The 25,995-nt window shown below is 40.0% G+C and overlaps 2 protein-coding genes across 2 annotated transcripts in view; one reads left to right on the top strand and one right to left on the bottom strand.

The window, feature by feature from the left end:
* Nucleotides 1-23,778, bottom strand: part of CCDC146 (coiled-coil domain containing 146) — a 140,591-nt gene extending 116,813 nt beyond the window's left edge. Inside the window, exon 1 of the mRNA XM_007450083.1 lies at nucleotides 23,667-23,778. The gene's annotated coding sequence lies outside the window, so the exon portion shown is untranslated. The remainder of the gene's footprint in view (nucleotides 1-23,666) is intronic.
* A 519-nt stretch (nucleotides 23,779-24,297) lies between these two features.
* The window catches only part of FAM185A (family with sequence similarity 185 member A), a gene marked incomplete at its 3' end in the record, with an annotated part of 45,020 nt that continues 43,322 nt past the window's right edge, over nucleotides 24,298-25,995 (top strand). The window contains exon 1 of the mRNA XM_007450096.1: nucleotides 24,298-24,724. Coding sequence (XP_007450158.1) covers nucleotides 24,298-24,724 — 427 coding nt within the window. The remainder of the gene's footprint in view (nucleotides 24,725-25,995) is intronic.

Below are 25,995 nucleotides of genomic sequence, written 5' to 3'. Positions count from 1 at the left end.
CAGACTGGTGACCTAGCAATTAATCAAAGAATCACAGACATAAGGATAAAAATATGAATAACTGAAATAGGTGCTGTGAAAACATGGATGCAGAAGCAGGTTTATACGGGCACTGCACATTCCCAGTGGACGCCATTCACAGGGAAAGTTCTGCAGTGAAGCAGCCCTGATTGGAAGGTTAGATTCTGAGAGCCTGAACCAAGGCAGTACCACACTACACAGTAGGAGTCCAAAGAAGAGAGGGCATGGTTGTATGAGGCTTTCTAGAACGAAAGGACATGTACTGAGCTTTGACACAGGAAAGCAAAAGGCCAGTGAAGGAGAAAGGAAGATAAATAAAAGATTTAGTCCCATTACAGAAGAACACTGAACTCCTCTATTATTCACACTTCATCTCGGGGCTATAAGATAGAGCCAAAATGGAGGCTTCACAAAGAATAATTAAGCAATAAACATTGCAGGGTATGCCCTGTTTTGTAAGACACACCACCGCTTCCTCTTCCTAAAGTTAAAGAGGTGATCATCATTTTGTATTGATTTTGAAGGAAATTTGTCTTGAATTACAAATTACAGGACGCACATGCAAAAAACCAAATACCCCAAGCACCAGAGAATGAGCCAGGATACACAGATGAGGTGACTCTTGTAAAACGGCAATGCTTGCTTCAAGAAAGATGTAGCAGGTAACTACCACATTGTCTTTTGATATTACTTGTCACTGAACAAGCACAAGTTTTGCTTATTTTAGAATAGTGGGAGTATAATGTAAAGTCAAACATAATATTTCTTCCTTAGTCCCACACAGAACCTGAGCATTCTTTTTCATAATTTAGCTGTTCTAACTGCCCTGGAAACATAACCCCGTGCTCCTTTCCCCAGCACCCATTGCTATAAAAGGTTAGTTACACGACCGTTTCTACAGTAATTCAGAGCTGGACCCCTTGGAGGAAGGGGAAATTCTGGGACATCTAATTTTTTTGTTGTTTCAGTTTCCTATATTTATTAAAAAACATAGAAATATCAAAATGGGGTTAAAAAAATTGTGGTATATTTAAAGTTGTATGGCAAGTGCCTCTCAGTCCTGTCAGTGTGTCTCTGTGATTACATGCATATTCTCTTTTGAAGATAAGTTAAAAACCTACATTGAAGGCTTTTCTTTCTGAGAAGCCTCTGGTCCACAGCATGACGGGCTCAGAATATTGGGCAGCCAACCCGACACGCAGGCTATCTTCACCTCAGATCCAATTAATTCAACAATAACAACATCATCATCATCAGATACTATGACCTTGGCAGTCCTAAATGCAACAGATACAATTATTGCACTTATTCATATCTAGATACTTTATGTGCAATTCTATGTACAATTATACAATATCCATTACTACCATACAAAGATTAGACTTGAAACATTTTTTTAAACATACAGATACAGATTTCAGTTCGTGTTTTTAAAAAGAGGGAGTAGAAAACCTTTGTCATTGAGACCCAACAAATAAAACCACGACTTCTTTCTGTTCCTCAAAAAAATGAGAAAGAAAAGAACCCTCTCAAGAAAGAATCCTGAGGGGGTGGGATGGGGAAGAAACATTCTGGCACAGAAAAAAACCACTGCAGTCAATGTGTACAGATAAAATTTGTCTCATAATCAAAGTGTTAAAGTAGCAATGTGGCTTGGACCAAACCTTTAATTAAAAACATACATACACATAAAAGAAAACAAAACTTTTGAGGGGAAGCTCCAAGTGCATATCTAAACTTTAAAGTAAATGTTCACAGTACTAGATAGTTAAGTCTTAAATTATTTGCATGTGTAATCAGTGAGGATCCTGTTAATTGCCCATGATCATGGAAAACCCAAGACTGTTACAGTATGAGCTCCCTTCCTTGCGATGGAAGGATGCTGAGAGAGCTGGAGCCCTACTTCCAACTCATTTCACTGTCCTTTTGCCTCTGTGTGCATACTCCCACCCTACCCCAAACGCAGGCCCAAGAAAAGTTACTCTTACTTCAAAGATTCATATGTTTTCCCCCCTTTCTTCTCAGAAATATACAGTGCCAAAAGGAGATCTATATTACTCATTTCTGAGTGGGTATAACATATAGCGTCGTGATGGTAGCACCATCCATGTGGAAGAACTGTCATGGAAACAGACATGATTTTTGTCTCTAACACATCCTCCTGGTTGCCCTCATCTGTGTGCAGATACCCCTGCCCAGTGGCCACTTGCCTGTGCACCTAATAATAACATTTATATAGTCCTTCAAAATTTAAACAAAACTTTCCCTCATATTGTTTCACTTAATCCTTACAACAACCATGTTCCATAAGAATTATTATCTCCACTTTATAGATGAGGGAATTGAAGGTCAGAGAATATAAATGATGTGCCCAAGATCACACAGCAATAAATGGCAGTGGTTTTTCAAACCCATGTTCACTGGCTCCAAATTCCTGACCCTTTTCCATTGAACTCTACAGGACACTTGCCGTGGCCTTAGCAAAGCCCTTTCCTCTAGGCCTCCAATAGTGGAAAGCAGGATCAATAATACAGGCAGGCTGATTGAATGCAAATTCTGTCGCCCTGAAGGTGTAAGGCTAGGACCCCTTCAGGAAAGAGCAGGCCAGCAGCAGAGTGTAAATCAGTTAAAACCAAATTAATTGTTGTAGAGCAGTAATTATTAGGCAGTCCATGAGGTCTTAAGACTGAGCTGTGTAAAACAATGGGCTATAGAATTTGTTGTTCTAGTTACAAACCAAAGAAACACCTTCACATACACAAAGTATGACAAGAAATGCTGGATCTTATATCTGCAATAACTTACAGTTACAGCCCAGTCAGGCTTCAGAAATTCAAAGTGTGCCTCAAAAGCCCTATTGGTCTCCCTAATAGTTTGCAAATAATTTAGTAGTAAGCAGAGACTGAGTTCCAAAGCCTGTGGGAGGTGTGGAATGCCCAAGTAGCTCAGAAGCTGACAGTCTTCCAGAAGGTCTGTTAAACAGAGATTCTACATGTTTGCATGCAATCTAGAATCGTCATGTTGCAAGCCATTCCTCACTCTTGCTATGAAAATGCCCACGTTTTTCAAATTCCATTATCTTTGCTTGCTCAAAAAATATGAAGACACCTTCAAGATGGCGGAGGAGTAAGACGTGGAGATCACCTTTCACCTTCCTTCCCACAAATACATCAGAAACACATCTATATGTGGAACAACCCCTGCAGAACACCTACTGAACGCTGGCAGAAGACCTCAGACTTCCCAAAGGGCAAGGAACTCCCCACGTACCTGGGTAGGGCAAAAGAAAAAAGAAAAACCAGAGACAAAAGAATAGGGACAGGACCTGCACCACAGGGAGGGAGCTGTGAAGGAGGAAAAGTGTCCACACACTAGGAAGCCCCTTCGCGGGCAGAGATTGCGGGAGGCGGAGTTGGGGAAGCTTCGGAGCCGCGGAGCAGAGCGCAGCAACAGGGGTGCGGAGGGCAAAGCGGAGAGATTCCCGCACAGAGGATCAGTGCCGACCGGCACTCACCAGCCCGAGAGGCTTGTCTGCTCACCTGCCGGGACGGGTGGGGGCTGGGAGCTGAGGCTCGGGCTTTGGAGGTCAGATCCCAGGGAGAGGACGGGTTGGCTGCGTGAACACAGCCTGAAGGGGGCTAGTGTGCCACAGCTAGCCGGGAGGGAGTCTGGGAAAAAGTCTGGACGTGCCTAAGAGGCAAGAGACCATTGTTTCGGAGTGTGCAAGGAGACCGTGAGCCGTGGCTGTGAGCGCGGACCCCAGAGATGGGCATGAAACACTAAGGCTGCTGCTGCAGTGACCAAGAAGCCTGTGTGCGAGCACAGGTCACTATCTGCACCTCCCCTCCCGTGAGTCTGTGCAGCCCGCCACTGCCAGGGTCCCATGATCCAGAGACAACTTCCCTGGGAGAACACATGGCGCGCCTCAGGCTGTTGCAGTGTCACGCCGGCCTCTGCCGCCACAGGCTCCCCCCACATTCTGTACCCCTCCCTCCCCCCAGCCTGAGTGAGCCAGAGCCCCCTAATCAGCTGCTCCTTTAACCCCGTCCTGTCTGAGCAAAGAACAGATGCCCCCAGGCTACCTACACGCAGAGGCGGGGCCAAATCCAAAGATGAACCCCAGGAGCTGTGCGAACAAAGAAGAGAAAGGGAAATCTCTCCCAGCGGCCTCAGGAGCAGTGGATTAAATCTCCACAATCAACTTGATGTACCCTGCATCTGTGGAGTACCTGAATAGACAACGAATCATCCCAAAATTGAGGCGGTGGACTTTGGTAGCAACAGTAGACTTGGGGTTTGCTTTCTGCATCTAATTTGTTTCTGGTTTTATGTTTATCGTAGTTTAGTATTTAGAGTTTATTATCATTGGTAGATTTGCTTATTGATTTGTTTGTTCTCTTCCTTTTTTTCTTTTCTATATATAGATATTTTTTTCCTTTTTCTCCTTTTGTGAGTGTGTATGTGTATGCTTCTTTGTGTGACTTTGTCTGTATAGCTTTGCTTTTACCATTTGTCCTAGGGGTCTGTTGGTCCGTTTTATTTTGTTTGTTTGTTTTTTTAGTATAGTTTTTAGGACTTATTATCATGGGTGGATTTATTTTCAGGTTTGGTTGCTCTCTTCTTTCTTTCTTTCTTTTATTACTTTTAAATTTTCTTAATTTTTATTTATTTATTTATTTCTCTCTTTCTTTCTCTCTTTTCTTTCTTTCTTTCTCTTTTCTTTCTTTCTTTCTTTCTTTTTTTCCTTCCTTCCTTCCTTCCTTCTTTCTCCCTTTTCTTCTGAGCCGTGTGGCTGTCAGGGTCTTGGTGCTCCGGCCGGGTGTCAGGCCTGTGCCTCTTAGGTGGGAGAGCCGAGTTCAGGCCATTGGTCCACCAGAGACCTCCCAGCTCCACATATCAAACAGCAAAAGCTCGCCCAGAGATCTCCATCTCAATGCTAAGACCCAGCTCCACTCAACAACCAGCAAGCTACAGTGCTGGACACCCTATGCCAAACAACTAGCAAGCCAGGAACACAACCCCACCCATTAGCAGAGAGGCTGCCTAAAATCATAATAAAGTCACAGGCACCCCAAAACACACCACCAGATGCAGTCCGGCCCATCAGAAAGACAAGATCCAGCCTCATCCACCAGAACACAGGAACCAGTCCCCTCCACCAGGAAGCCTACACAACCCACTGAACCAACCTTACCCACTGGGGGCAGACACCAAAAACAATGGGAACAATTAACCTGCAGCCTGCGAAAAGGAGACCCCAAACACAGTAAGTTAAGCAAACTGAGAAGACAGAGAAACACACAGCAGTTGAAGGAGCAATGTAAAAACCCACCAGACCAAACAAAAGAAGAGGAAATAGGCAGTCTACCTGAAAAGGAATTCAGAATAATGATAGTAAAGATGATCCAAAATCTTAGAAATAGAATAGAGAAAATACAAGAAATGTTTAACCAGGACCTAGAAGAACTAAAGAGCAAACAAACAATGATGAACAACAAAATAAATGAAATTAAAAATTCTCTAGAAGGAATTAATAGCAGAATAACTGAGGCAGAAGAACGGATAAGTGACCTGGAAGATGAAATAGTGGAAATAACTACCGTGGAGCAGAATAAAGAAAAAAGAATGAAAAGAACTGAGGACAGTCTCAGAGACCTCTGGGACAACATTAAACGCACCAACATTCAAATTATAGGGGTCCCAGAGAAGAAAAAGAAAGGGAATGAGAAAATATTTGAAGAGATTATAGTTGAAAATTTCCCTAATATGGGAAAGTTAAACAGTTAATCAAGTCCAGGAAGTGCAAAGAGTCCCATACATGATAAATCCAAGGAGAAACGTACCAAGACACATGTTATTCAAACTATCAAAAATTAAATACAAAGAAAAAATATTAAAAGCAACAAGGGAAAAACAACAAATAACATATAAGGGAATCCCCATAAGGTTAACAGCTGATCTTTCAGCAGAAACTCTGCAAGCCAGAAGGGAGTGGCAGGAAATATTGAAAGTGATGAAAGGGAAAAACCTACAACCAAGATTACTCTACCCAGGAAGGATCTCATTCAGATTCAATGGAGAAATTAAAAGCTTTACAGGCAAGCAAAAGGTAAGAGAATTCAGCACAACCAAACCAGCGTTACAACAATGCTAAAGGAACTTCTCTAGGCAGGAAACACAAGAGAAGGAAAAGACCTACAATAACAAACCCAAAACAATTAAGAAAATGGGAATAGGAACATACATATCGATAACTACCTTAAATGTAAATGGATTAAATGCTCCTACCAAAAGACATAGACTGGCTGAATGGATACAAAAACAAGACCCATATATATGCTGTCTACAAGAGACCTACTTCAGACCTAGGGATACATACAGACTGAAGGTGAGGGGATGGAAAAAGATATTCCATGCAAATGGAAATCAAAAGAAAGCTGGAGTAGCAATTCTCATATCAGACAAAATAGACTTTAAAATAAAGACTATTACAAGAGACAAAGAAGGACACTACATAATGATCAAGGGATCAATCCAAGAAAAAGATATAACAATTGTAAATATTTACGCAACAAACATAGGAGCATCTCAATACATAAGGCAAATGCTAACAGCCATAAAACGGGAAATCGACAGTAACACAATCATAGTAGGGGACTTTAACACCCCACTTTCACCAATGGACAGATCCAAAATGAAAATAAATGAGGAAACACAAGCTTTAAATGATACATTTAACAGGATGGACTTAATTGATATTTATAGGACATTCCACCCAAAAACAACAGAACATACTTTCTTCTCAAGTGTTCATGGAACATTCTCCAGGATAGGTCATATCTTGGGTCACAAATTAAGCCCTGGTAAATTTAAGAAAATTGAAATGGCATCAAGTGTCTTTTCTGACCACAACACTATGAGACTAGATATCAATTACAGAAAAAAATCTGTAAAAAATACAAACGTGGAGACTAAACAATATGCTACTAAATAACCAAGAGATCACTGAAGAACTCAAAGAGGAAATCAAAAAATACCTAGAAACAAATGACAATGAAAACACAATGACCCAAAACTTATGGGATGCAGCAAAAGCAGTTCTAAGAGGGAATGTTATAGCAATACAATCCTACCTCAAGAAACAAGAAACATCTCAAATAAACAACCTAATCTTACACCTAAAGCAATTAGAGAAGGAAGAACAAAAAAACCCCAAAGTTAGCAAAGGAAAGAAATCATAAAGATCAGATCAAAGATAAATGAAAAAGAAATGAAGGAAACAAGAGCAAAGATGAATAAAACTAAAAGCTGATTCTTTGAGAAGATAAACTAAATTGATAAACCATTAGCCAGACTCATCAAGAAAAAAAGGGGGAAGACTCAAATCAATAAAATTAGAAATGAAAAAGGAGAAGTAACAACTGACACTGCAGAAATACAAAGGATCATGAGAGATTACTACAAGCAACTATATGCCAATAAAATGGACAACATGGAGGAAATGGACAAATTCTTAGAAAAGCACAACCTTCCGAGACTGAACCAGGAAGAAATAGAAAATATGAACAGACCAATCACAAGCACTGAAATTGAGACTGTGATTTAAAATCTTCCAATAAACAAAACCAAGGACCAGATGGCTTCACAGGCAAATTCTGTCAAACATTTAGAGAAGAGGTAACACGTATCATTCTCAAACTCCTCCAAAATATAGCAGAGGGAGGAACACTCCCAAACTCATTCTACGAGGCCACCATCACCCTGATACCAAAACCAGACAAAGGTGTCACAAAGAAAGAAAACTACAGACCAATATCACTGATGAACATAGATGCAAAAATCCTTAACAAAATACTAGCAAACAGAATCCAACAGCACAGTAAAATGATCATACACCATGGTCAAGTGGGGTTTATCCCAGAGTGCAAGGATTCTTCAATATACGCAAATCAATCAATGTGATAAACCATATTAACAAACTGAAGGAGAAAAACCATATGATCATCTCAATAGATGCAGAGAAAGCTTTTGACAAAATTCAACACCCATTTATGATAAAAACCCTCCAGAAACTAGGCACAGAGGGAACTTTCCTCAACATAATAAAGGCCATATATGACAAACCCACAGCCAACATCGTTCTCAGTGGAGAAAAACTGAAACTATTTCCTCTAAGATCAAGAACAAGACAAGGTTGTCCACTCTCACCACTCTTATTCAACATAGTTTTGGAAGTTTTAGCCACAGCAGTCAGAGGAGAAAAAGAAATAAAAGGAATCCAAATTAGAAAAGAAGCAGTAAAGCTGTCACTGCTTACAGATGACATGATACTATACGTAGAGAATCCTAAAGATGCTACCAGGAAACTACTAGAGCTAATCAATGAATTTGATAAAGTAGCAGGATACAAAGTTAATGCACAGAAATCTCTGGCATTCCTATACACTAATAATGAAAAATCTGAACGAGAAATTAAGGAAACACCCCATTTACCATTGCAACAAAAAGAATAAAATACCTAGGAATAAACCTACCTAAGGAGACAAAAGACCTGTATGCAGAAAACTATAAGACACTGATGAAAGAAATTAAAGATGATACAAACAGATGGAGAGATATACTGTGTTCTTGGATTGGAAGAATCAACACTGTGAAAATGACCATACTACCCAAAGCAATCTACAGATTCAGTGCAATCCCTATCAAAATACCAATGGCATTTTTCACAGAACTAGAACAAAAAATTTCACAATTTGTATGGAAACACAGAAGACCCTGAATAGCCAAATCAACCTTGAGAAAGAAAAATGGAGCTGGAGGAATCAGGCTCCTGGACTGCAGAGTATAGTACAGAGCTACAGTAATCAAGCCAGTATGGTAATGGCACAAAAACAGAAATATACATAAATGGAACAGTAGAGAAAGCCCAGAGATAAACCCACGCACATATGGTCACCTGAATTTTGATGAAGGAGGCAAGAATATACAATGAAGAAAAGGCAGCCTCTTCAATAAGTGGTACTGGGAAAATTGGACAACTACATGAAAAGAATGAAATTAGAACACTCCCTAACACCATACACAAAAATAAACTCAAACTGGATTAAAGACCTAAATATAAGGCCAGACACTATAAAACTCTTAGAGGAAAACACAGGTGGAACACTCTAGGACATAAATCACAGCAAGATCCTTTTGACCCACCTCCTAGAGAAATGGAAATAAAAACAAAAATAAACAAATAGGACCTAATGAAACTTAAAAGCTTTTGCACAGCAAAGGAAGCCATAAACAAGACGAAAAGACAGCCCTCAGAATGGGAGAAAATATTTGCAAATGAAGCAACTGACAAAGGATTAATCTCCAAAATTTACGACCAGCTCATGCAGCTCAATATCAGAAAAACAAACAACCCAATCCAAAAATGGGCAGAAGACCTAAATAGAGTAAGTAAGTCAGAAAGAGAAAAACAAATCCCGTATGCTAACACATATATATGGAAGCTTAAAAAGAAAAAAAAAAGGTTCTGAAGAACCTAGGGGCAGGACAGGAATAAAGACACAGATGTAGATAATGGACTTGAGTACACAGGAAGGGGGAAGGGTAAACTGGAATGAAGTGAGAGAGTGGCATGGACATATATACACTACCAAATGTAAAATAGATAGCTAATGGGAAGCAGCTGCATAGCACAGGGAGCTCAGCTCGGTGCTTTGTGACCACCTAGACGGGTGGGATAGGGAGGGTGGGAGGGAGACTCAAGAGGGAGTGGATATGGGGATATATGTTTATGTATAGCTGATCTACTTTGTTATAGAGCAGAAACTAGCACACCATTGTGAAGCAATTATACTCCAATAACGATGTTAAAAAAATATGATACCAGAAAGCACATTCATATCATTACAACAGTTGTCTATCTTATCTAACTAGGCCATTGCCTTGTAAACCTCCTCTGTCATTTACACCTTTTCTCTTCCCCATAGCATAATCAGGAGAAACTGTGAGTCTACATGGGTCTGTTTCCTTAGCAAAGATCTTCATGAAAAATGGGGTATCACTGAGACAGGCTGGGACCTAGGCCCCTTTGCTGCAGTGCTGCAGTGCTTGCACCCAGACACATCTCTCCTGTAGCAAAAAAATAAAAGAAACTGTATGTGACTAAGTATAACCATGTCCATGTGCAGTTGGGGCAAATTATAGACCCCAAAGATACAAAAAGACCAGAAACCCAACTGCCACTTTTGTGGAGCCTGGAGCAAAACCAGGGTGTTGGGAGCAAAACCAGGGTACTGAGCATGCCCCCTGCACGCAACACCACCTAATGGGTGGGCAAAACTACTGAGCCACCCCTCTGGCCTGACCCCTGGACACACCCCTACCCTCACCCCATATAAGGGACAAGCTCGCCCTCCCCCACCCACACACCGCGAGGGAGCAATCAAGGGAATCTGTTGTTTGTTCCCGCTCCCCGCTGCTGCAGCAGGGGCCCCAGTAAATGCTTGCCTGAATGTCTTGTCTGGCCTCTAGTCAATTTCTCTAGCCTGGGGAAGGCCAAGAACTCTGGTCGGTTTCATCAGTGCCTCCCATCTGCAACAGCCCAGGTCTCTCCCTTCCTCCTCCTCCTTCTCCTGTTATTTCATGTAAGACTGGGATTAGTGGCTTTAACTCAGTCTACCAGGATGATAGCATGACCTAATGGAATTGACTACTTGGAAGTTCCTCACTTTGGGCTTGAATCTCATTCCTCCCCTTCCTTTGTAAACTTTGGCAAGATATTTAGCCTCTAAGTGTCTGTTTCCTTAGCTGCAAGATGATTTAAGAGTTGTTGTGAAGATTAAATGGGACAACGCATGTGAAGTCTCAGCCCAGACCCAGCATATAGTCCTCAATAAATGGTTCCTTCCTCCTGTCACTGCCTGGTTCCTCAGCTTTCATGTATAATATGCCTTAGATTATTTTTATAGGGAAAAAATAAACAGAGGTCAGCCTGGGCCTGGACCAAATTATTTCAGGAATCTATGATCTGAAAAAGGCAATTTGGGTCCTCTTGAGCATGATTTTGTCCCAGAGCTCTCCTTAGGATTTGGTGTGAGAGTCCTGGTAAACCTAATCTTCAAATCCCACCGTGACATGTTTAAATCTAGGATAAGAAAGACTATATAGAATATTGGGTACTGGAGAGGGAGAAAGGGAGCAACTAAAAATTTTTAAAGTCCTTAAAAGAATAGGTGTCAACTCTGAGTCAGGGAAGAGTCAGCTTTAGACAGTAAGTAAAGCAGGTAAAGTTCCCTCTCCCATATCTAGAAATTTCACAGGCTTCTCTTTTCATTGCATGAGTATTTCCTGTTCTCAGGCTTCATCTGGCCCTAGGCATATCTCTACTTTTGTCTTCCTCTCCCTGGGCAGCATCCCCTGCTCAATTTCTTTCTTCCTCTAAAGGCAAAGGTTCTTACGTTACTGATAGGATTAGAAGAATATTTAGCAAGACAATCTTCCTACTTTACATTGGAAGAGGAAATTAAAAATAAAAATAAACCGAAAACACCCTCTTTCTCAGCTGGGGAACAAGGAGAGGTGGTGAGGAAACAAGCTGACATGGGCCCCTGAGGCACCCTGTCCACCCAGGATCAAGCTCTGGAAATGAAATAGTGCAACTTGGACTTCAAGGACATCAGAGGGATAATGTACCTCCTCCCCCAAGTGGGACTTGGGGAAAGTGGCAAGTTTCCAGGGCCAGCATCAACTCTGCCCTTTCATGTGATAAAGTAAAGAAAACTGTCTAGGCAGAGAGGGGCCCAAAAGAGTTTACAGAGTGGAGTGGGGTAGGTGTTGAGTGTGGCTGGGAGTGCTATACCCCAAGAGCCCTTAGTGTTATGATGAAAAGACACTGCTTCAGAAAGCTCTGTGGACCATACAATTGAGCACCAGATGGGGTTGCAGAATTCTCAGAAGATGCCAGCATGAAGACCCATATCTGAGACCCAGATGGATGCATATCTCAGGAGGAGTCAGCATGGTCAGACACCAACCACCCTGAAGTATTATGCTACCTAATAACCCTGAACTTGGGTCTCATGATCAGGAGGAGGAGAGGAAAGGAGAAACATGAATTGAGTAAATTTTTTACAAATTCAGCTTTATTGAGGTATGTAATTTATGTTCAACAAAACTCATAATTTTAAGTATACAATTTGATGAGTTTTTACAAATATTGACAGTTGTGTAATCACTGCCACAAACATTCCCATCACTTTTTAAAAGTTCCTTTATGCCCCTTTACAGCCAGTGCCCCTTCTATCCCCATCCCCTCCATCCCAGGCACCTGGTAACAACCAGTAGTTTTGCCTTTTCTAGAATTTCATATGTATAGAATCATATATATTTCTGTCTTCTACCATTTAAGCATAAGGTTTCTGAGGTTCATCTACACTGCTATGGATATCTGTATTTCATTTCTTGTATTGCTGAATGCTACTCCATTGTACAAATACACGATGATTTATTTGCCATTCTCCAGTTGATAGACATTTGTTTCTCATTTTTGGCTATTATGAATAAAGTTGCTATGAACATTCAAGTACAAGTCTTCATGTGAACATATGTTTTCATTTCTCTTGGGTAAATACCTAGGAGTAGAATTACTGGGTCATATGGTAAGTTATGTTTAATTCTATAAGAAACTGTCAAATTGTTTTCCAAAGTGGCCGTACCATTTTATATACCCACCAGCAGTGTATGAGGGTTCCCACTGCTTCACACCCTTGTCAACACTTGGTATTGTCAGTATTTTTAGTTTTAGCCATTTGGGTGGGTATGTAGTGTTATCTAATTTTAATTTTGTGGTTTTAATTTGCACTTCCATAATGACTTATTATGATGAGCATCTTTTTATGGGCTTAGTTGCCATTTATATATCTTCTTAGTTTAAGTGTATATTCAATTTTTTTTGCTCATTAAAAAAATCAGGTTTGGGGCTTCCCTGGTGGCACAGTGGTTGAGAGTCCACCTGCCTATGCAGGGGACACGGGTTCGTGCCCTGGTCTGAGAAGATCCCACATGCCTCGGAGTGGCTGGGCCTGTGCACCATGGCCGCTGAGCCTGCGCGTCCAGAGCCTGTGCTCCGCAACGGGAGAGGCCACACCAGTGAGGGGCCTGTGTACAGAAAAAAAAAAAAATCAGGTTTTCTTCTTATCATTGTTGTAAGAGTTCGTTGCGTATTCTGGATACAAGTCCTTCATCAATACGTTTCATAAATATTTTCTCTCAATCTCTCCTGGTCTCTTCATTCTGAAGAGCAAAACTTCTGAATTTTGAGGAAATCCAATTTATTGGTTTTTTTTCTTTTATGGTTCATGCTTTTTGTATCTTATTTAAGAAATCTTTGCCAAACTCAAGGTCACAAGATTTCCTCCTGTATTTTCTTCCAGAACTTTTATAGTTTTAGCTCTTCTATTTGCATCTTTTAACTATTTCAAATTTTTGTGTATGATGTGAAGTAAAGGTTGATGTTCTTTTGGAGAGTGGATGGACAGGCATATGGATATTTAATGTTCCAGTACCATTTGTTGGGAAAAGCCTCCCCTTCCCATTGTCATATTATAATTATAGTAACACCTTTCTCAAAAATTAACTAACCATATATGTGTAGGTCTATTTCTATAGTCTCTATTCTGTCCCATTGATTTAAATGTCTATTCTTATAGCCATACAACATTATGTTGATTATTGTAGTTTTACATTAAGTCTTAAAATGAAGTAGTGTAAGTCTTCAAACTTAGTTCTATTTTCAAAATCGTTTTGGCTGTACTTGGTACTTTACATTTCCATAAACATTTTAGAAGTTACTTGTCAATTTCTATTTTTTGAAAAGGCTGCTAGAATTTTGACTGACCAGTGAATCAATACATCAGTGTGGAGTGACATGCCATCTTGAGTCTTATTTTACTTGAATATGGTATTTCTCTCCACTTATCTAGATCTTCAGTTTCTCTCAGCAATGTTTTACAGTTTTCAGAAAATAGGTCTTGCATATATTTCATTAAATTTACCCCTAAGTATTTTACATTTTGTATGCTATTGTAAATGGTATTGTTTTTAAATTTCAATTTCTAAATGCCATTTTTAGTCCTTAGAAATAGAACTGATTTTTGTTACTGACCTTGTATCTTGTAACCTTGTAAAATTTTTAATTAATTCAGTTAGCTTTGTATAATATTCTTTAGAATTTTCTACTTAGATGATCATGTTGTCTGCACATAGAAAATTTTACTTATTTCTGTCCAATGTAGATTCCTTTCAGTTTTTTATTGCCTTATTGTACTGTATAGGACCTCTAGGACAATAAAGTGGTGAGAGTGAAAAACTTTGCCTTGTTTCAGATCTTAAAAGGAAAAAAGCATTCAGTCTTGTATGGTTAAATATGGTATTAAGTGGAAGTTTTTCACAGATGCCTACATTAGGTAGAGGAAGTTCCTTCTCTTCCAAGTTTATGGAGGGTTTTTAATCAGGAATGGGTATTGAATTTTGCTACATGTTTTCTTTTTAATCCATTAAGATGATCATATTTTCCAAAAAATGATGCTGGAACAACTGATCTTTAACATCCTTATGTAAAAGAATGCACCTCAACTCATAGCCTGCATGATTTACAAAACCTAACTTGAAATGAGGCATAGGCCTAAATGTAAAACCTAAAAGTAAAAAACTTCCAAAAGAAAATGTAGAAGAAAATCTTTGCAACCTAGGTTTGGAGAAAGTTTTGTTTTGTTTTGTTTTGTTTTGTTTTCAGATGGGACACAAAACCACAATCATAAAAGAAAAAAAATAGATAAATTGGACTTTTTCAAATTTAAAAGATGTGCTCTTCAGGTGACAGTGTTGGGAAACTAAACAAGAGCCACAGGTGGGGAAAAAATGTGACCAAATAATGTATCTGACAAAAGACTGGTATCAAGAATATATAAAGAGGGCTTCCCTGGTGGCGCAGTGGTTGAGAGTCCGCCTGCCGATGCAGGGGACAAGGGTTCGTGCCCCGGTCTGGGAAGATCCCACATGCCGTGGAGCGGCTGGGCCCGTGAGCCATGGCCGTTGAGCCTGTGCATCCAGAGCCTGTGCTCCGCAACGGGAGAGGCCACAGCAGTGAGAGGCCTGTGTACCGCCAGAAAAAAAAAAAGAATATATAAAGAAATCTCAAAACTCAATAATAAGAAATCAAACAGACCAACAAAAAATGGGCAAAAGATTTGAATGGATATTTCACCTAAGATATACAAATGGCAAATAAGAATGTGAAAACATGCTCACTTCATTAGTAACTGGGGAAATGCAAATCAAACTCATAATGACAGAGAACTACACACCTATTAGAGTGTTTTTTTTAAAAAGTGGCAATACCAAGTGTTGGTGAGGCTGTGGAGTAACTGGAACTCTCACATATTGCTAGTGGGAATGCAAAATTGGGTAGCTCCTTCAGAAAACAGTTTAAATATTACTTATGAAGTTAAATACATTTACCACATGACCCAGCCATCCCCCACTCATATGTAAATACACATTCAAGGGAAATGAAGAAATATATCCATTCAAAACCTATATACAAATGTTTATATTGGCTTTATATAGTCACCAAAAACTAGAAACAACTAAAATATCAACTTGTGGATATATAAACAAATGGTGGTACATGCATGTAATGGAATAAAACTCTGAAACCAATTACTGATACATAAAACAACATGGATGAATCTCATATTATACTAAGTCAAATGGCTATATACTATATGATTCCATTTACTATATGAGTTTCTGAAAAAGGCAAAGAGTATAGGGACAGATAATGGGTCGGTGGTTGCCAGGGGTGAATGTTGGGGGACAAGGATTGACTACAAAGAGAGATGAGGGAACTTTTGGCAGTGATGGAAAAGTTCTATATCCTGATTGTCATAGTGGTTACATGACTCTATGTATTTGCCAGAATTCATAGAGCTGTATACTTTAAAAGGGTGAGTTTTACTGTGTGTAAATTATACCTCAATAAACTTGACTTTAAAACAAAGCAAAGCAAACAAAAAGAACTAAACCTACACAGAGTGCTGAAATGTAAACTATTAAAACAATGAAAAAAATTCCAAAAATCACCAAAGAGAAAAAGCAGACTCTCCACAAAGCAACTAAATTAGATAGAAGACTTCTCATTAGTAAAAACTGTATCTCTTCAAAGTACTGAGAGACAGTATATGTCAGGTAAATTATTACTTAAGAGAGCAGGTAAAAATAAAAACATTTCAAAGTCTGAAGAAACTACTCAGAGACTCTCATTGAATATATACAATGAATATACTTCAGTAAAAAACTGAGGGGCTTCCCTGGTGGTGCAGTGGTTAAGAATCTGCCTGCCAATGCAGGGGACACAGGTTCGAGTCCTGGTCCGGGAAATCTCACATGCCATGGAGCAACTAAGCCTGTGTGCCACAACTACTGAAGCCCATGTGCCTGGAGCCCGTGCTCTGCTATAAGAGAAGCCACCACAATAAGAAGCCCGCACACCACAACGAAGAGTAGGCCCCACTCAACACAACTAGAGAAAGCCTGCGTGCAGCAACAAAGACCCAACGGAGCCAAAAATAAATAAATTTAAAACAAAACAAAACAAAACTGAATCTAGAAGGAAAGAGATGAGCAAATAAATTGGTAAATGTTGCTAAATTTAAATAAGCATTAAATATAGATAGCAACAACTATTCATGTGGCTTCAAAAACAAGGTGGAACAAACATACACAAGACAATAAATGACATGGAAGATGGAAGGGAAAAGATATATGTTAAATAATTCTATTCTTTGAGAGGAAGATGGATATATTGATTAGCCATTTGCTAAGTCAAGTGAGTATGTGAAAATTTTAAGGATAATGTTTAGAAGTAAAATAGCCTTTCAAATTACTACAGAGGGAAAAGGTGAACAAAGAAACACATTTAAGCTGAAGATATGAATGGAGAAAAGGAGGAACAACAGCAACAAAAAGGCCAAAAAAAGGCAAGGTTAATAGAAAACACAAAAGAAGATGGTAAGAATAATTACAAATGTAATAGTAATTACCAAAAAAAGTAAGTGGATTAAATTTACTTGTTGAGACAGATTGTTGAACTGGATTTAAAATATCTATCTGTATTCTGTTTATAAGAGACAAGTCCCAAATATAATGTCACAGGTTTGAAATAAAAGGATGAAAATATTATTATTAGATAAAAATATACATCAAGATAGAAAGCAGTACTAGAGATAATAAGGATCATTATTTAATGACAATAAAATTTTATCAGGAAGCAATATTAATCCTGAACCTATACATAACTAACAGCATAGCCTCAAATTATATAAAATGTAAATGGAATTTCTACTCAAAGGGTATATTAATGCCACTACAGTGTAAATGGTTGCAACACTATTGCTACTTGGTAGAAATGGAATGAAGTGTTAGCACATACAAGAACTCTAGCCTAAAGTGAGCTTTTAAAGTTTTTCTATTATAAGTTAGCTTTCTGTTTGCAATAAATATTATCTTACACACACACACACACACACACACACACACACACACACAAATACATATTGCTTTAATATACAAAGTACTCATATCCCCCCCAACCATGAGAATCTTCTCCAGATATTTGTAAACTAGGCAGTTTCTCAAGGTGTTTAAAGTGAGGGAAATTTGACTACATTAAATAACAAGCTTTTTCCTGTACATCATCTACATCAAAATAAATAACATGTAGATTTCAAATAGGACTGCCTACATATTCATTAACTACTTCTCAGTATTGTTAGTTATTTGTTTAGATTATTGAGTTTATTAAGATTCATAAGAAGAACAGAGGTCATAATATATATTTATTTCAAAAGTTTATAATTAAGAAAACAAATTCCTAGGGCTTCCCCCACTTAAACTGAATTCCAGAATCCTTTCTTTAGGTTACATTTTTTTCTGAAAACTCTCTCATGCCCTCTGCTGTCCATTTATTGAATTTTTTAAATGGAAGTATAGTTGATTTCCAACGTTGTGTTAATTACTGCTGTACAGCAAAGTGATTTAGTTATATATACATTCTTTTTTTAATGTATTCTTTTCCATTATGGTTTATCATAGGATACTGAATATAGTTCTCTGGGTGATACAATAGGACCTTGTTATTTATACATTCTATACATAAAAGCTTACATCTGCTAACCCCAACTTCCCACTCCATCCATTTCCCAACCCTCTCCCCCTTGGCAGCCACCAAATTGTTCTCTGTGTGTGATTCTGTTTCATACATAATTTCATTTGTGTCATATTTTAGATTCACATATAAGTGATATGGTATTTGTCTTTCTCTTTCTGACTTCACTTAGTATGATAATCTCTAGGTCCATCCATGTTGCTGAAAATGCCATTATTTCACTCTTTTTTATTGCTGAGTAGTATTCCATTGTGTCTATGTACTACATCTTCTTTATTCATTCATCTGTCAATGGACATTTAGGGTTGTTTCCATGTCCTGGCTATTGTGAATACTGCTGCTGTGAACATAGGGGTGCATGTATCTTTTTGAATTATAGTTTTGTCTGGATATATGTCCAGGAGTGGCATTGCTGGATCATATGGTAATTCTATTTTTAGTTTTCTGAGGAACCTCCATACTGTTTTCCATAGTGACTGCATCAGCTTACATTCCCACCAACAATGTAGGAGGGTTCCCTTTTCTCCACACCCTCTCCAGCATTTGTTATTTGTAGACTTTTTAATGATGGCCATTCTGATTGGTGTGAGGTGATACCTCATTGTAGTTTTGTTTTGTTTTTTTTTTGCGGTAGGTGGGCCTGTCACTGTTGTGGCCTCTCCCGTTGCGGAGCACAGGTTCCAGATGCGAAGGCTTAGCAGCCCTGGCTCACAGACCCAGCTGCTCCACGGCTTATAGGATCTTCCCGTACCGGGGCACAAACCCGTGTCCCCTGCATCGGCAGGCGGACTCTCAACCACTGTGCCACCAGGGAAGCCCCTCATTGTAGTTTTGATTTGCATTTCTCTAATAATTAGTGATGTTGAGCATCTTTTCATGTGCCTATTGGCATGTCTTCTTGGTATGTCTTCTTTGGAGAAATGTCTATTTAGGTCTTCTGCCCATTTTTAGATTGCACTGTTTGTTTTTCTGTTGTTGAGTTGTATGAGCTGTTTGTATATTTTGGAAAGTAAGCCCTTGTTGGTCACATCGTTTGCAAATATTTTCTCCCGTTCTGTAGGTTGTCTTTTCGTTTTTGTGACAGTCTGTTGTGGCTGTCCACACATGGTTTTTGTGACTGATGTCACTCAGAGCATCTTGTAAATCCTAGGGCTTCCTGGAAGACAGTTGCCAATTTCATGCAAGTATCATCTGTCATTCGTAAGGTGTAGGAGTTGTAGAGTTCATCGACTTATAAAACCTACCTGGCATTTTTTAATGCTGTAATGAAAGTACTTAGAACAAGTTATCCTCGCCTAGGACCTTGAAGTTGCAAGTCAGTGGATCTTTAAGGACAAATCTTTAAGTTTCTTATTTTTGTAGCACAAGGCAAGTAAGTTTCCCTTTTTTAAACTTGAGAGAGATCCCTTTCTGAATAGATTCAGTCCACAGAACTTAGCATGGCGACCATTTCCTATCATGGACAAGAGGCCTTTGATATTTATGACTTTGCAGCCTGAGAGCCTCAGGGGCTGATGATGGGTCGGTCTGAGAGGACTCTCTAAGCCACAGCAGTTGGCCCCTCTGAAGGGGATGGAAGACAAACAGAGGGGATCTCCTGAGCTCGGCCAGGAGCCAGGGGACTTCAGCCAAAGTTCAGGAAAGTCTGAAGAAGAGCCCTGGTGGGGAGGGGACTCCCAGCTGCAGGGGCCCCGCCCTCCCTGCCCCAACACTTGAAAAGACTCGGTCCCTCAATGAGAGAATGTAACTCCCTTTACAGAATGTATAATCCAGTGTTGAATAAATTTGTTCCATTAGGCTGTCTGAAGTTGTTAATTCTTCACCACAGGGCAAGGTGTCAAGATTTAATCACTAGGCTAGTTTAGGCAGCAACTGCTTAAATTGTGGCTTTAACTATCAGAATAGTCAATCATAAAATATCTCAGACAAAATTTCAGTATGGAATATTCATTTGGTATATTAAATTGTACATTTATTGAATATTAATTATTAAATTACATAAAATATTCATTTAGAATATTTAGATGGCATTTAGATGGTAAGAAAGACTGACTCACTGAGTCAGTCTTAGGAAACAATATATGCTAAGAAGTGCATTTAAATTTTTTTAATTATAAATGTAATATATGTTCATTATTGAAGACACAAAAAAATGAAATAATTCATCTTACTACTTGGAGATAAGCATTGTTATCAAGTTGTGTGTTTCTCTCTGCAATTGTTTCTATGGAATATATGTTAAAATTCTTCTTCTTATTATTATTATAGAATTGAGATCATACTATACATACAATTTGGTATTCTACTCATGTCACTTAACATTACTATGAGATAATAGAAATATATATATATATATATATATATATATATATGTCTCTGCCCTTGGCTCCTAACAAAGGCTTCCTAAAACCCTTATAATTTCCTGGGTGATAGGAGTGTCTTTTGTTCTAATGAAGCACCTTTGGGTAGACTCCTGGATGAGGGCTGGTCACCAGAAAAAACAAGACATGATTAGAAGCTTGGAATCTACAGCCCTACCCTCGAGTCTCTTGAGAAGGAAGATGGACTGAAAATATAGTTAGTAATCGATCATGCCTATGTGATGAAGCTTCCATAAAATTCCCACTAGTATGGGGTCTGGAGAGCTTCCAGGCTGGTGAACACACCCACACCAGGAGGGGGGACACATCCCAGCTCCACGGGGACAGAAGCTCCGGTGATCCAGACCCTCCCAGGCCTCACCCTCTGCATCTCTTCACCTGGCTGTTCATCTGCATCCTTTATCAAATCCTTTAGTAAAGTGGTAAATTTAAGTGTTTCCCTGAATTCTATGAGCCACGCTAGCAAATTAATAGAACCTGAGGAGGGGGTTGTCAGAATCTCCAGTTTGTAGCCAGAGGAGATAGAAGTTGTGGGTAACCTGAGGACCTACTACTTGTGACTGGCATCTGAAGTGGATGGGAGTGGTTTTGGGGAAATGAGCCCCTAACCTGTGGGATCTAATATTAGTGTCAGAAGTGAATTAAATTGTCGCTTGTTGCAGGAGGAAAACCTCCACACATTTGATTACTAGAAGTGTCAGAAGTGAAGCTATGTGAGTGTGGTAGTTGTGTGAGTGTCAAGGAGACATACACAGAAGCAGAATTGTAGGTTTCTCCTTTACAATTATGTTATGGAAGATTTCCCATTTCATTGAATAGTTTTCAAAACACAATTTTAAGTTCATAATATTCCATACGTATACTAATTTATGTAACACCCTCCTATTTTTGGACATTTAAGTTGCTTCAATTCTTTACTATCGTAAGTAATCCTGAAAACAAAATTCTGTAAATGTAAGTTTTTGTGAACATCCTTAATTTTATGTTTACATTAAATTCCAAGAAGTACAGTTTCCAGGTCATGGATACACATATTTTTAAGGTGTTTTATGCATATTGCTAAACTGAACTCTGAAAGTTTTAATAACTTACACTCCTACCAGCTGGACATGTTCATGACCACAGGAATGGCTTTTAAAAAACAGAACGTGTAAAAGTATGCTACAAGTAAACTCTAAATATGCGGGAGAGTTATATATGACTCTCTATTCATTTTATAAATAACTTTTTTTTCTCCAAAGGTGTCAGGAAGATAGAAGGACATTTTGACAAAGTGGTAAGACGGCCAGACCTTCTAATTGTTTTTTAATCTTTCAAAACTTGTTTCTTCATCAATAATATGAGCAAAATAATACTTGCCCTGCCAAACAGAGTGTTTTGTGAGGATACTATGAGATGATACATGTAAACATGCTTTGAATATTATAATGTCATACAGGTGGAAGGTAGTACTTTTATTGGTCGTTACTGATATGTGGACAGACTTGATACATTCATTAGACTTTTAAAAGTATCAGTAAATTTTTAATATCTTACATTAACCTTAATATACATAATTTTCTCCATTTTAAAACTCAGATGATCCAAAAAGTAATTTTTTGTCAATTTTCTTTTGTTTATTTGAAAATAGTAAAACAATGATTTTGCCACATATGCAATTATTGTTCAGTTGCCAATTCCACTAACTAGGTTTGTGTCAGAAAAGGAAAAATTACCATAGAAACAAAATTATCTATTAGGGTTTTCTATTTAATCTAAAAATATTTGGCATGGGTACAACAAATTTAAGTGCATTCTCAACTTGCTTAAACCAATGCCTTTTTCAAAGTTATTCCCGTGGGTTTTCATTAAAAAGACCGTGTGAAGATCAGTTTGAATAATTATGACCAAATGAAACACAAAGCCAAGGATAGAACTAGTATGCAGTGGGAACTTGGTGAACCTAAAAGCTTGCACCTATTGTGAGCCTTCATAAGGAGGAAGAATAAGGAGGGAGGAAGGACTGGGACAGAAAGGAGGAAAGGATAACTTAAGAAAAACACTGAATTTCTAACAAGTTAATGGCTTGCAAAGCACCGTATGAACTGGGCCCCTGAGGACTTTAGCTCAGTTCATTAGGACTTTAGCCCATCCCTCTATTACTATTACTCCCAGTAATTCTGGTTATTGCACTTGGCCAAGGGCTTCAATTTTTTATGGCATTCAGTTTCAGCACTTGCATTTTATTGGACGTCATTGTTTGCAGGGTGTCTTTGCTAAAGAACTTAGGGAATAATTTGTAGGAGGAGGAACTGGCACAGAAAGGGAGAGATAGCAGGAAAGGAGAAAATAAATCTTTTCTCATTTTTAAATTGCCCACAAAATAATAAAAGGTAAAACAGACCTTACGGAGTCATTTAGTACAATCCTTCTTCATCTTAAAGTGGAAGAAACAGGTGTAGGTGACACAGATAAACCAATGGCCGAGCCAGGAAAATAACCAATTCCATACTCTTGCCATGGCACTATGTCTCTCTCTCTCTCTCTCTCTCATCTTATTTGAGTCCTAAAACCGAGGATCATTTGTAGTCAAAGGGAACAATGCTGCTGTCAACACAAATCGTGATCGCTCAGATTTTTCTTGGTAACTTAGAGTCTATGCTATAAAATAAAAATATAATAATTTAAATTGCAACTTGGCAGACTGTGCAGCGTGTTCACATCCATTATCTCATTTGATCCCTACAAAAAACCTTTGAGGCAAGACAAGGAAGGTATTATTGACCTCATTTTAAGAGCGAGCAGTTAAAACCCAGAGATGTTCAATGACTGACGTAAGATCACTCAGAGTCAGGAAGGAGACAGGACTCTAACGCTATTCCTACATTTGATATCAAAGAGGGAGTTTCCTCAGAAAACACTAACTGGTCTTGATCCTCTTGCCTAGGGATTCTCTATCCCAGGGTACCCCGCACTAGTTTAATGCAGTTTGGAACTAACCACTCACTGAGGGTACTCCTATTTTGCATCTAGTTCTCACCTTTAAAAGCGCAATTTCCTACCACTTCCCTCGGTCCTGATCCTTATTTAGGCTCCTATTTTTCTCTGTGAGTTTTGGCTTCCTCGTCTCACTCCAAAGCTCCACCCTCTCCAAAGAAGTAGCGTCCTCGGTATCCAAGGAAACCACACAGCCTTGCCCATCTTTCGCCTTCCACGCTTTCCATTGGCCAGTTGGATTCTGGTGTGATTTTTTTTTTTTTTCCCCTGTCCCTCCAATGGATAATTGGCTAGAGGGAAGGAGCGCTTGCCTTCCGAGTCCCGTGTAACACCTGCTCTTACTAGCCTTAACAACCTTGCGCATTGCCTCTTGGGAAACGTAGTTTATAAGCCGCCGAGCCCTTCGACGTCTGACTCCATTAGAACTACCTATCCCACCGGCCTTTGCGAAAGGGCGGGAGTAGGCGAGGAGTCAGGGTCAGGGTGGATGCTAAGAGCTTTGAAATTCCAATTTGCCCCCGAGGCGTGTGTAGCTGAGGTTTAAATTGCTGAACGAAGTGAGCGGTCTTGCTGTTGCTTCAGCACACCCTCTCAAGTGTCTCCCCTTTGACTTGCGCCGGCACAGCGGCCAAGTCGACTGGCCGTGGCGAGACTAGCCTGTGGCTGAGGTGATCTGAGGGAGCGTGAAAGCACGCCATGTTCGTCCCCTGCTCGGGATGGGGGCTGGGCTGCCTCCGGCTCTGTCTGCTCCGAGTGTGGGCCAGCGAGGTCGCGGGGCGCTGTGCGTGCGGGGCCTGTCAGGCCCGGCTGTACGGCTCAGGTGGGTCCCAGCCCGACGTCTCTCGGTCTGGACCCGCGCGCCGGACTCTGAAGGAGTGGGCACTTCTGGTGAGCCCTTTCGGCCGGCTGCGGACGCGGCTCCCATGCTCCCTAGCCGTGAGGCCCCTGGACCCTCTCACCTACCCGGATGGCGACCGCGTGCTGGTGGCGGTGAGCGGAGTGGAGGGTGGGGCCGTGGCCAGCCTGCAGGTGAGGTACGACGAGGCGCAGAAGGAGGTGGCCATCGTGTCTGACGTCATCGACCCCCAGGCGTCCGTGGAAGTGAACGCGCCCCTGAAGTTTGGCAAGTGAAGTTTAAACGGGCTTGGGTCCCAGGGCACATCTTCATGCCCGGGATGTTTGTGGTGTGTGAGGTGAAGGAGAGAGGTGGGAGGCCGGCTGGAGATGGGGGGGCTATTGTTTTTTTGTTTTTTTGTTTTTTTTTCTTGCGTTATGCGGGCCTCTCACTGTCGTGGCCTCTCCCATTTGCGGAGCACAGGCTCCGGACGCGCAGGCCCAGCGGCCATGGCTCACGGGCCCAGCCGCTCCGCGGCATGTGGGATCCTCCCGAAACGGGGCACGAACCCGCGTCTCCTGCATCGGCAGGCGGACTCTCAAGCACTGCGCCACCAGGGAAGCCCCGTTTTTAATTGGTCCCTTTGGATCTGACTTTCCAACCTAATTTACAATTTACGCCTTCGGAGGTTGCCTCTTTTTTTCTGTTGTGCTTTGGGTTTCTGGGCAGTAGTTAGGAATTAGGTTCTCAATTACAGCAATTTTATAAATTGAATGGAAACATGATTTGGAATAATCTAAGCCGAATAACGTTTGTGGAACCCCTTCTGTTCTCCTTTGGCACTTTGTTCCTATTTGTGTCATTGCACTTTGTCGGTAACAATGTGGTGTATTTTTCAGGGTTAAAGTATCTTGATAATCCGCTCAGTGGCATGGCAGACCATCCGCGTTTCCCCTTGCTCACTGCCTGGCGTCTGTCCCCAAACAGCCTTGTCTATAGCATGTTCCATCGAACCTGGACCAGGTGTTTGGTTTCTGATAGGCACCCGGCTTCTTACTGAAAACGTCACCACTCATTTTGGCCTAAGTAAATTTTCTCTGAGTAGCAAGCCATGAAGAAAAACACATAGTAAGATTGCCTGGGAAACTTCAACTGATAATGGCTGCCAGATATGTTTCCTAGGTATTTGGGTTCCATGTTATTTCTCACGTGGAAACGACTGTGTACACAGCACTTTTCTAGGAAAGTCTTCCCTGGCTCTCCGACTTCCCGGGACTGAAGGAAGATACTAATGAAGATCTTAATAGCAACTAACACTTTTAAGATAATCTTTTCCAATCCTTACAGTTGCAATGGATTATAGACACTTATTGTCACCATTTAAGATGAGGGAATTGAGATACAGCAAGTTTCATATACTAAGTATGTATTGTGGGTGAACAAGTAGAAGAAATCTGTGACTTGATGAAATTTAATTTGTAGTGGGGTTAGATCAAGAAATATGCCTATTTTCTCTCAGATATAAAGTGGTGGAGCTGAGATTTGAACTGACTGGATTC

Source organism: Lipotes vexillifer, unplaced genomic scaffold, assembly GCF_000442215.2.
Source record: "Lipotes vexillifer unplaced genomic scaffold, Lipotes_vexillifer_v1.1 scaffold712, whole genome shotgun sequence".
NCBI lineage: Eukaryota > Metazoa > Chordata > Mammalia > Artiodactyla > Lipotidae > Lipotes > Lipotes vexillifer.
This window is presented reverse-complemented; position numbering and strand designations above follow the sequence as displayed.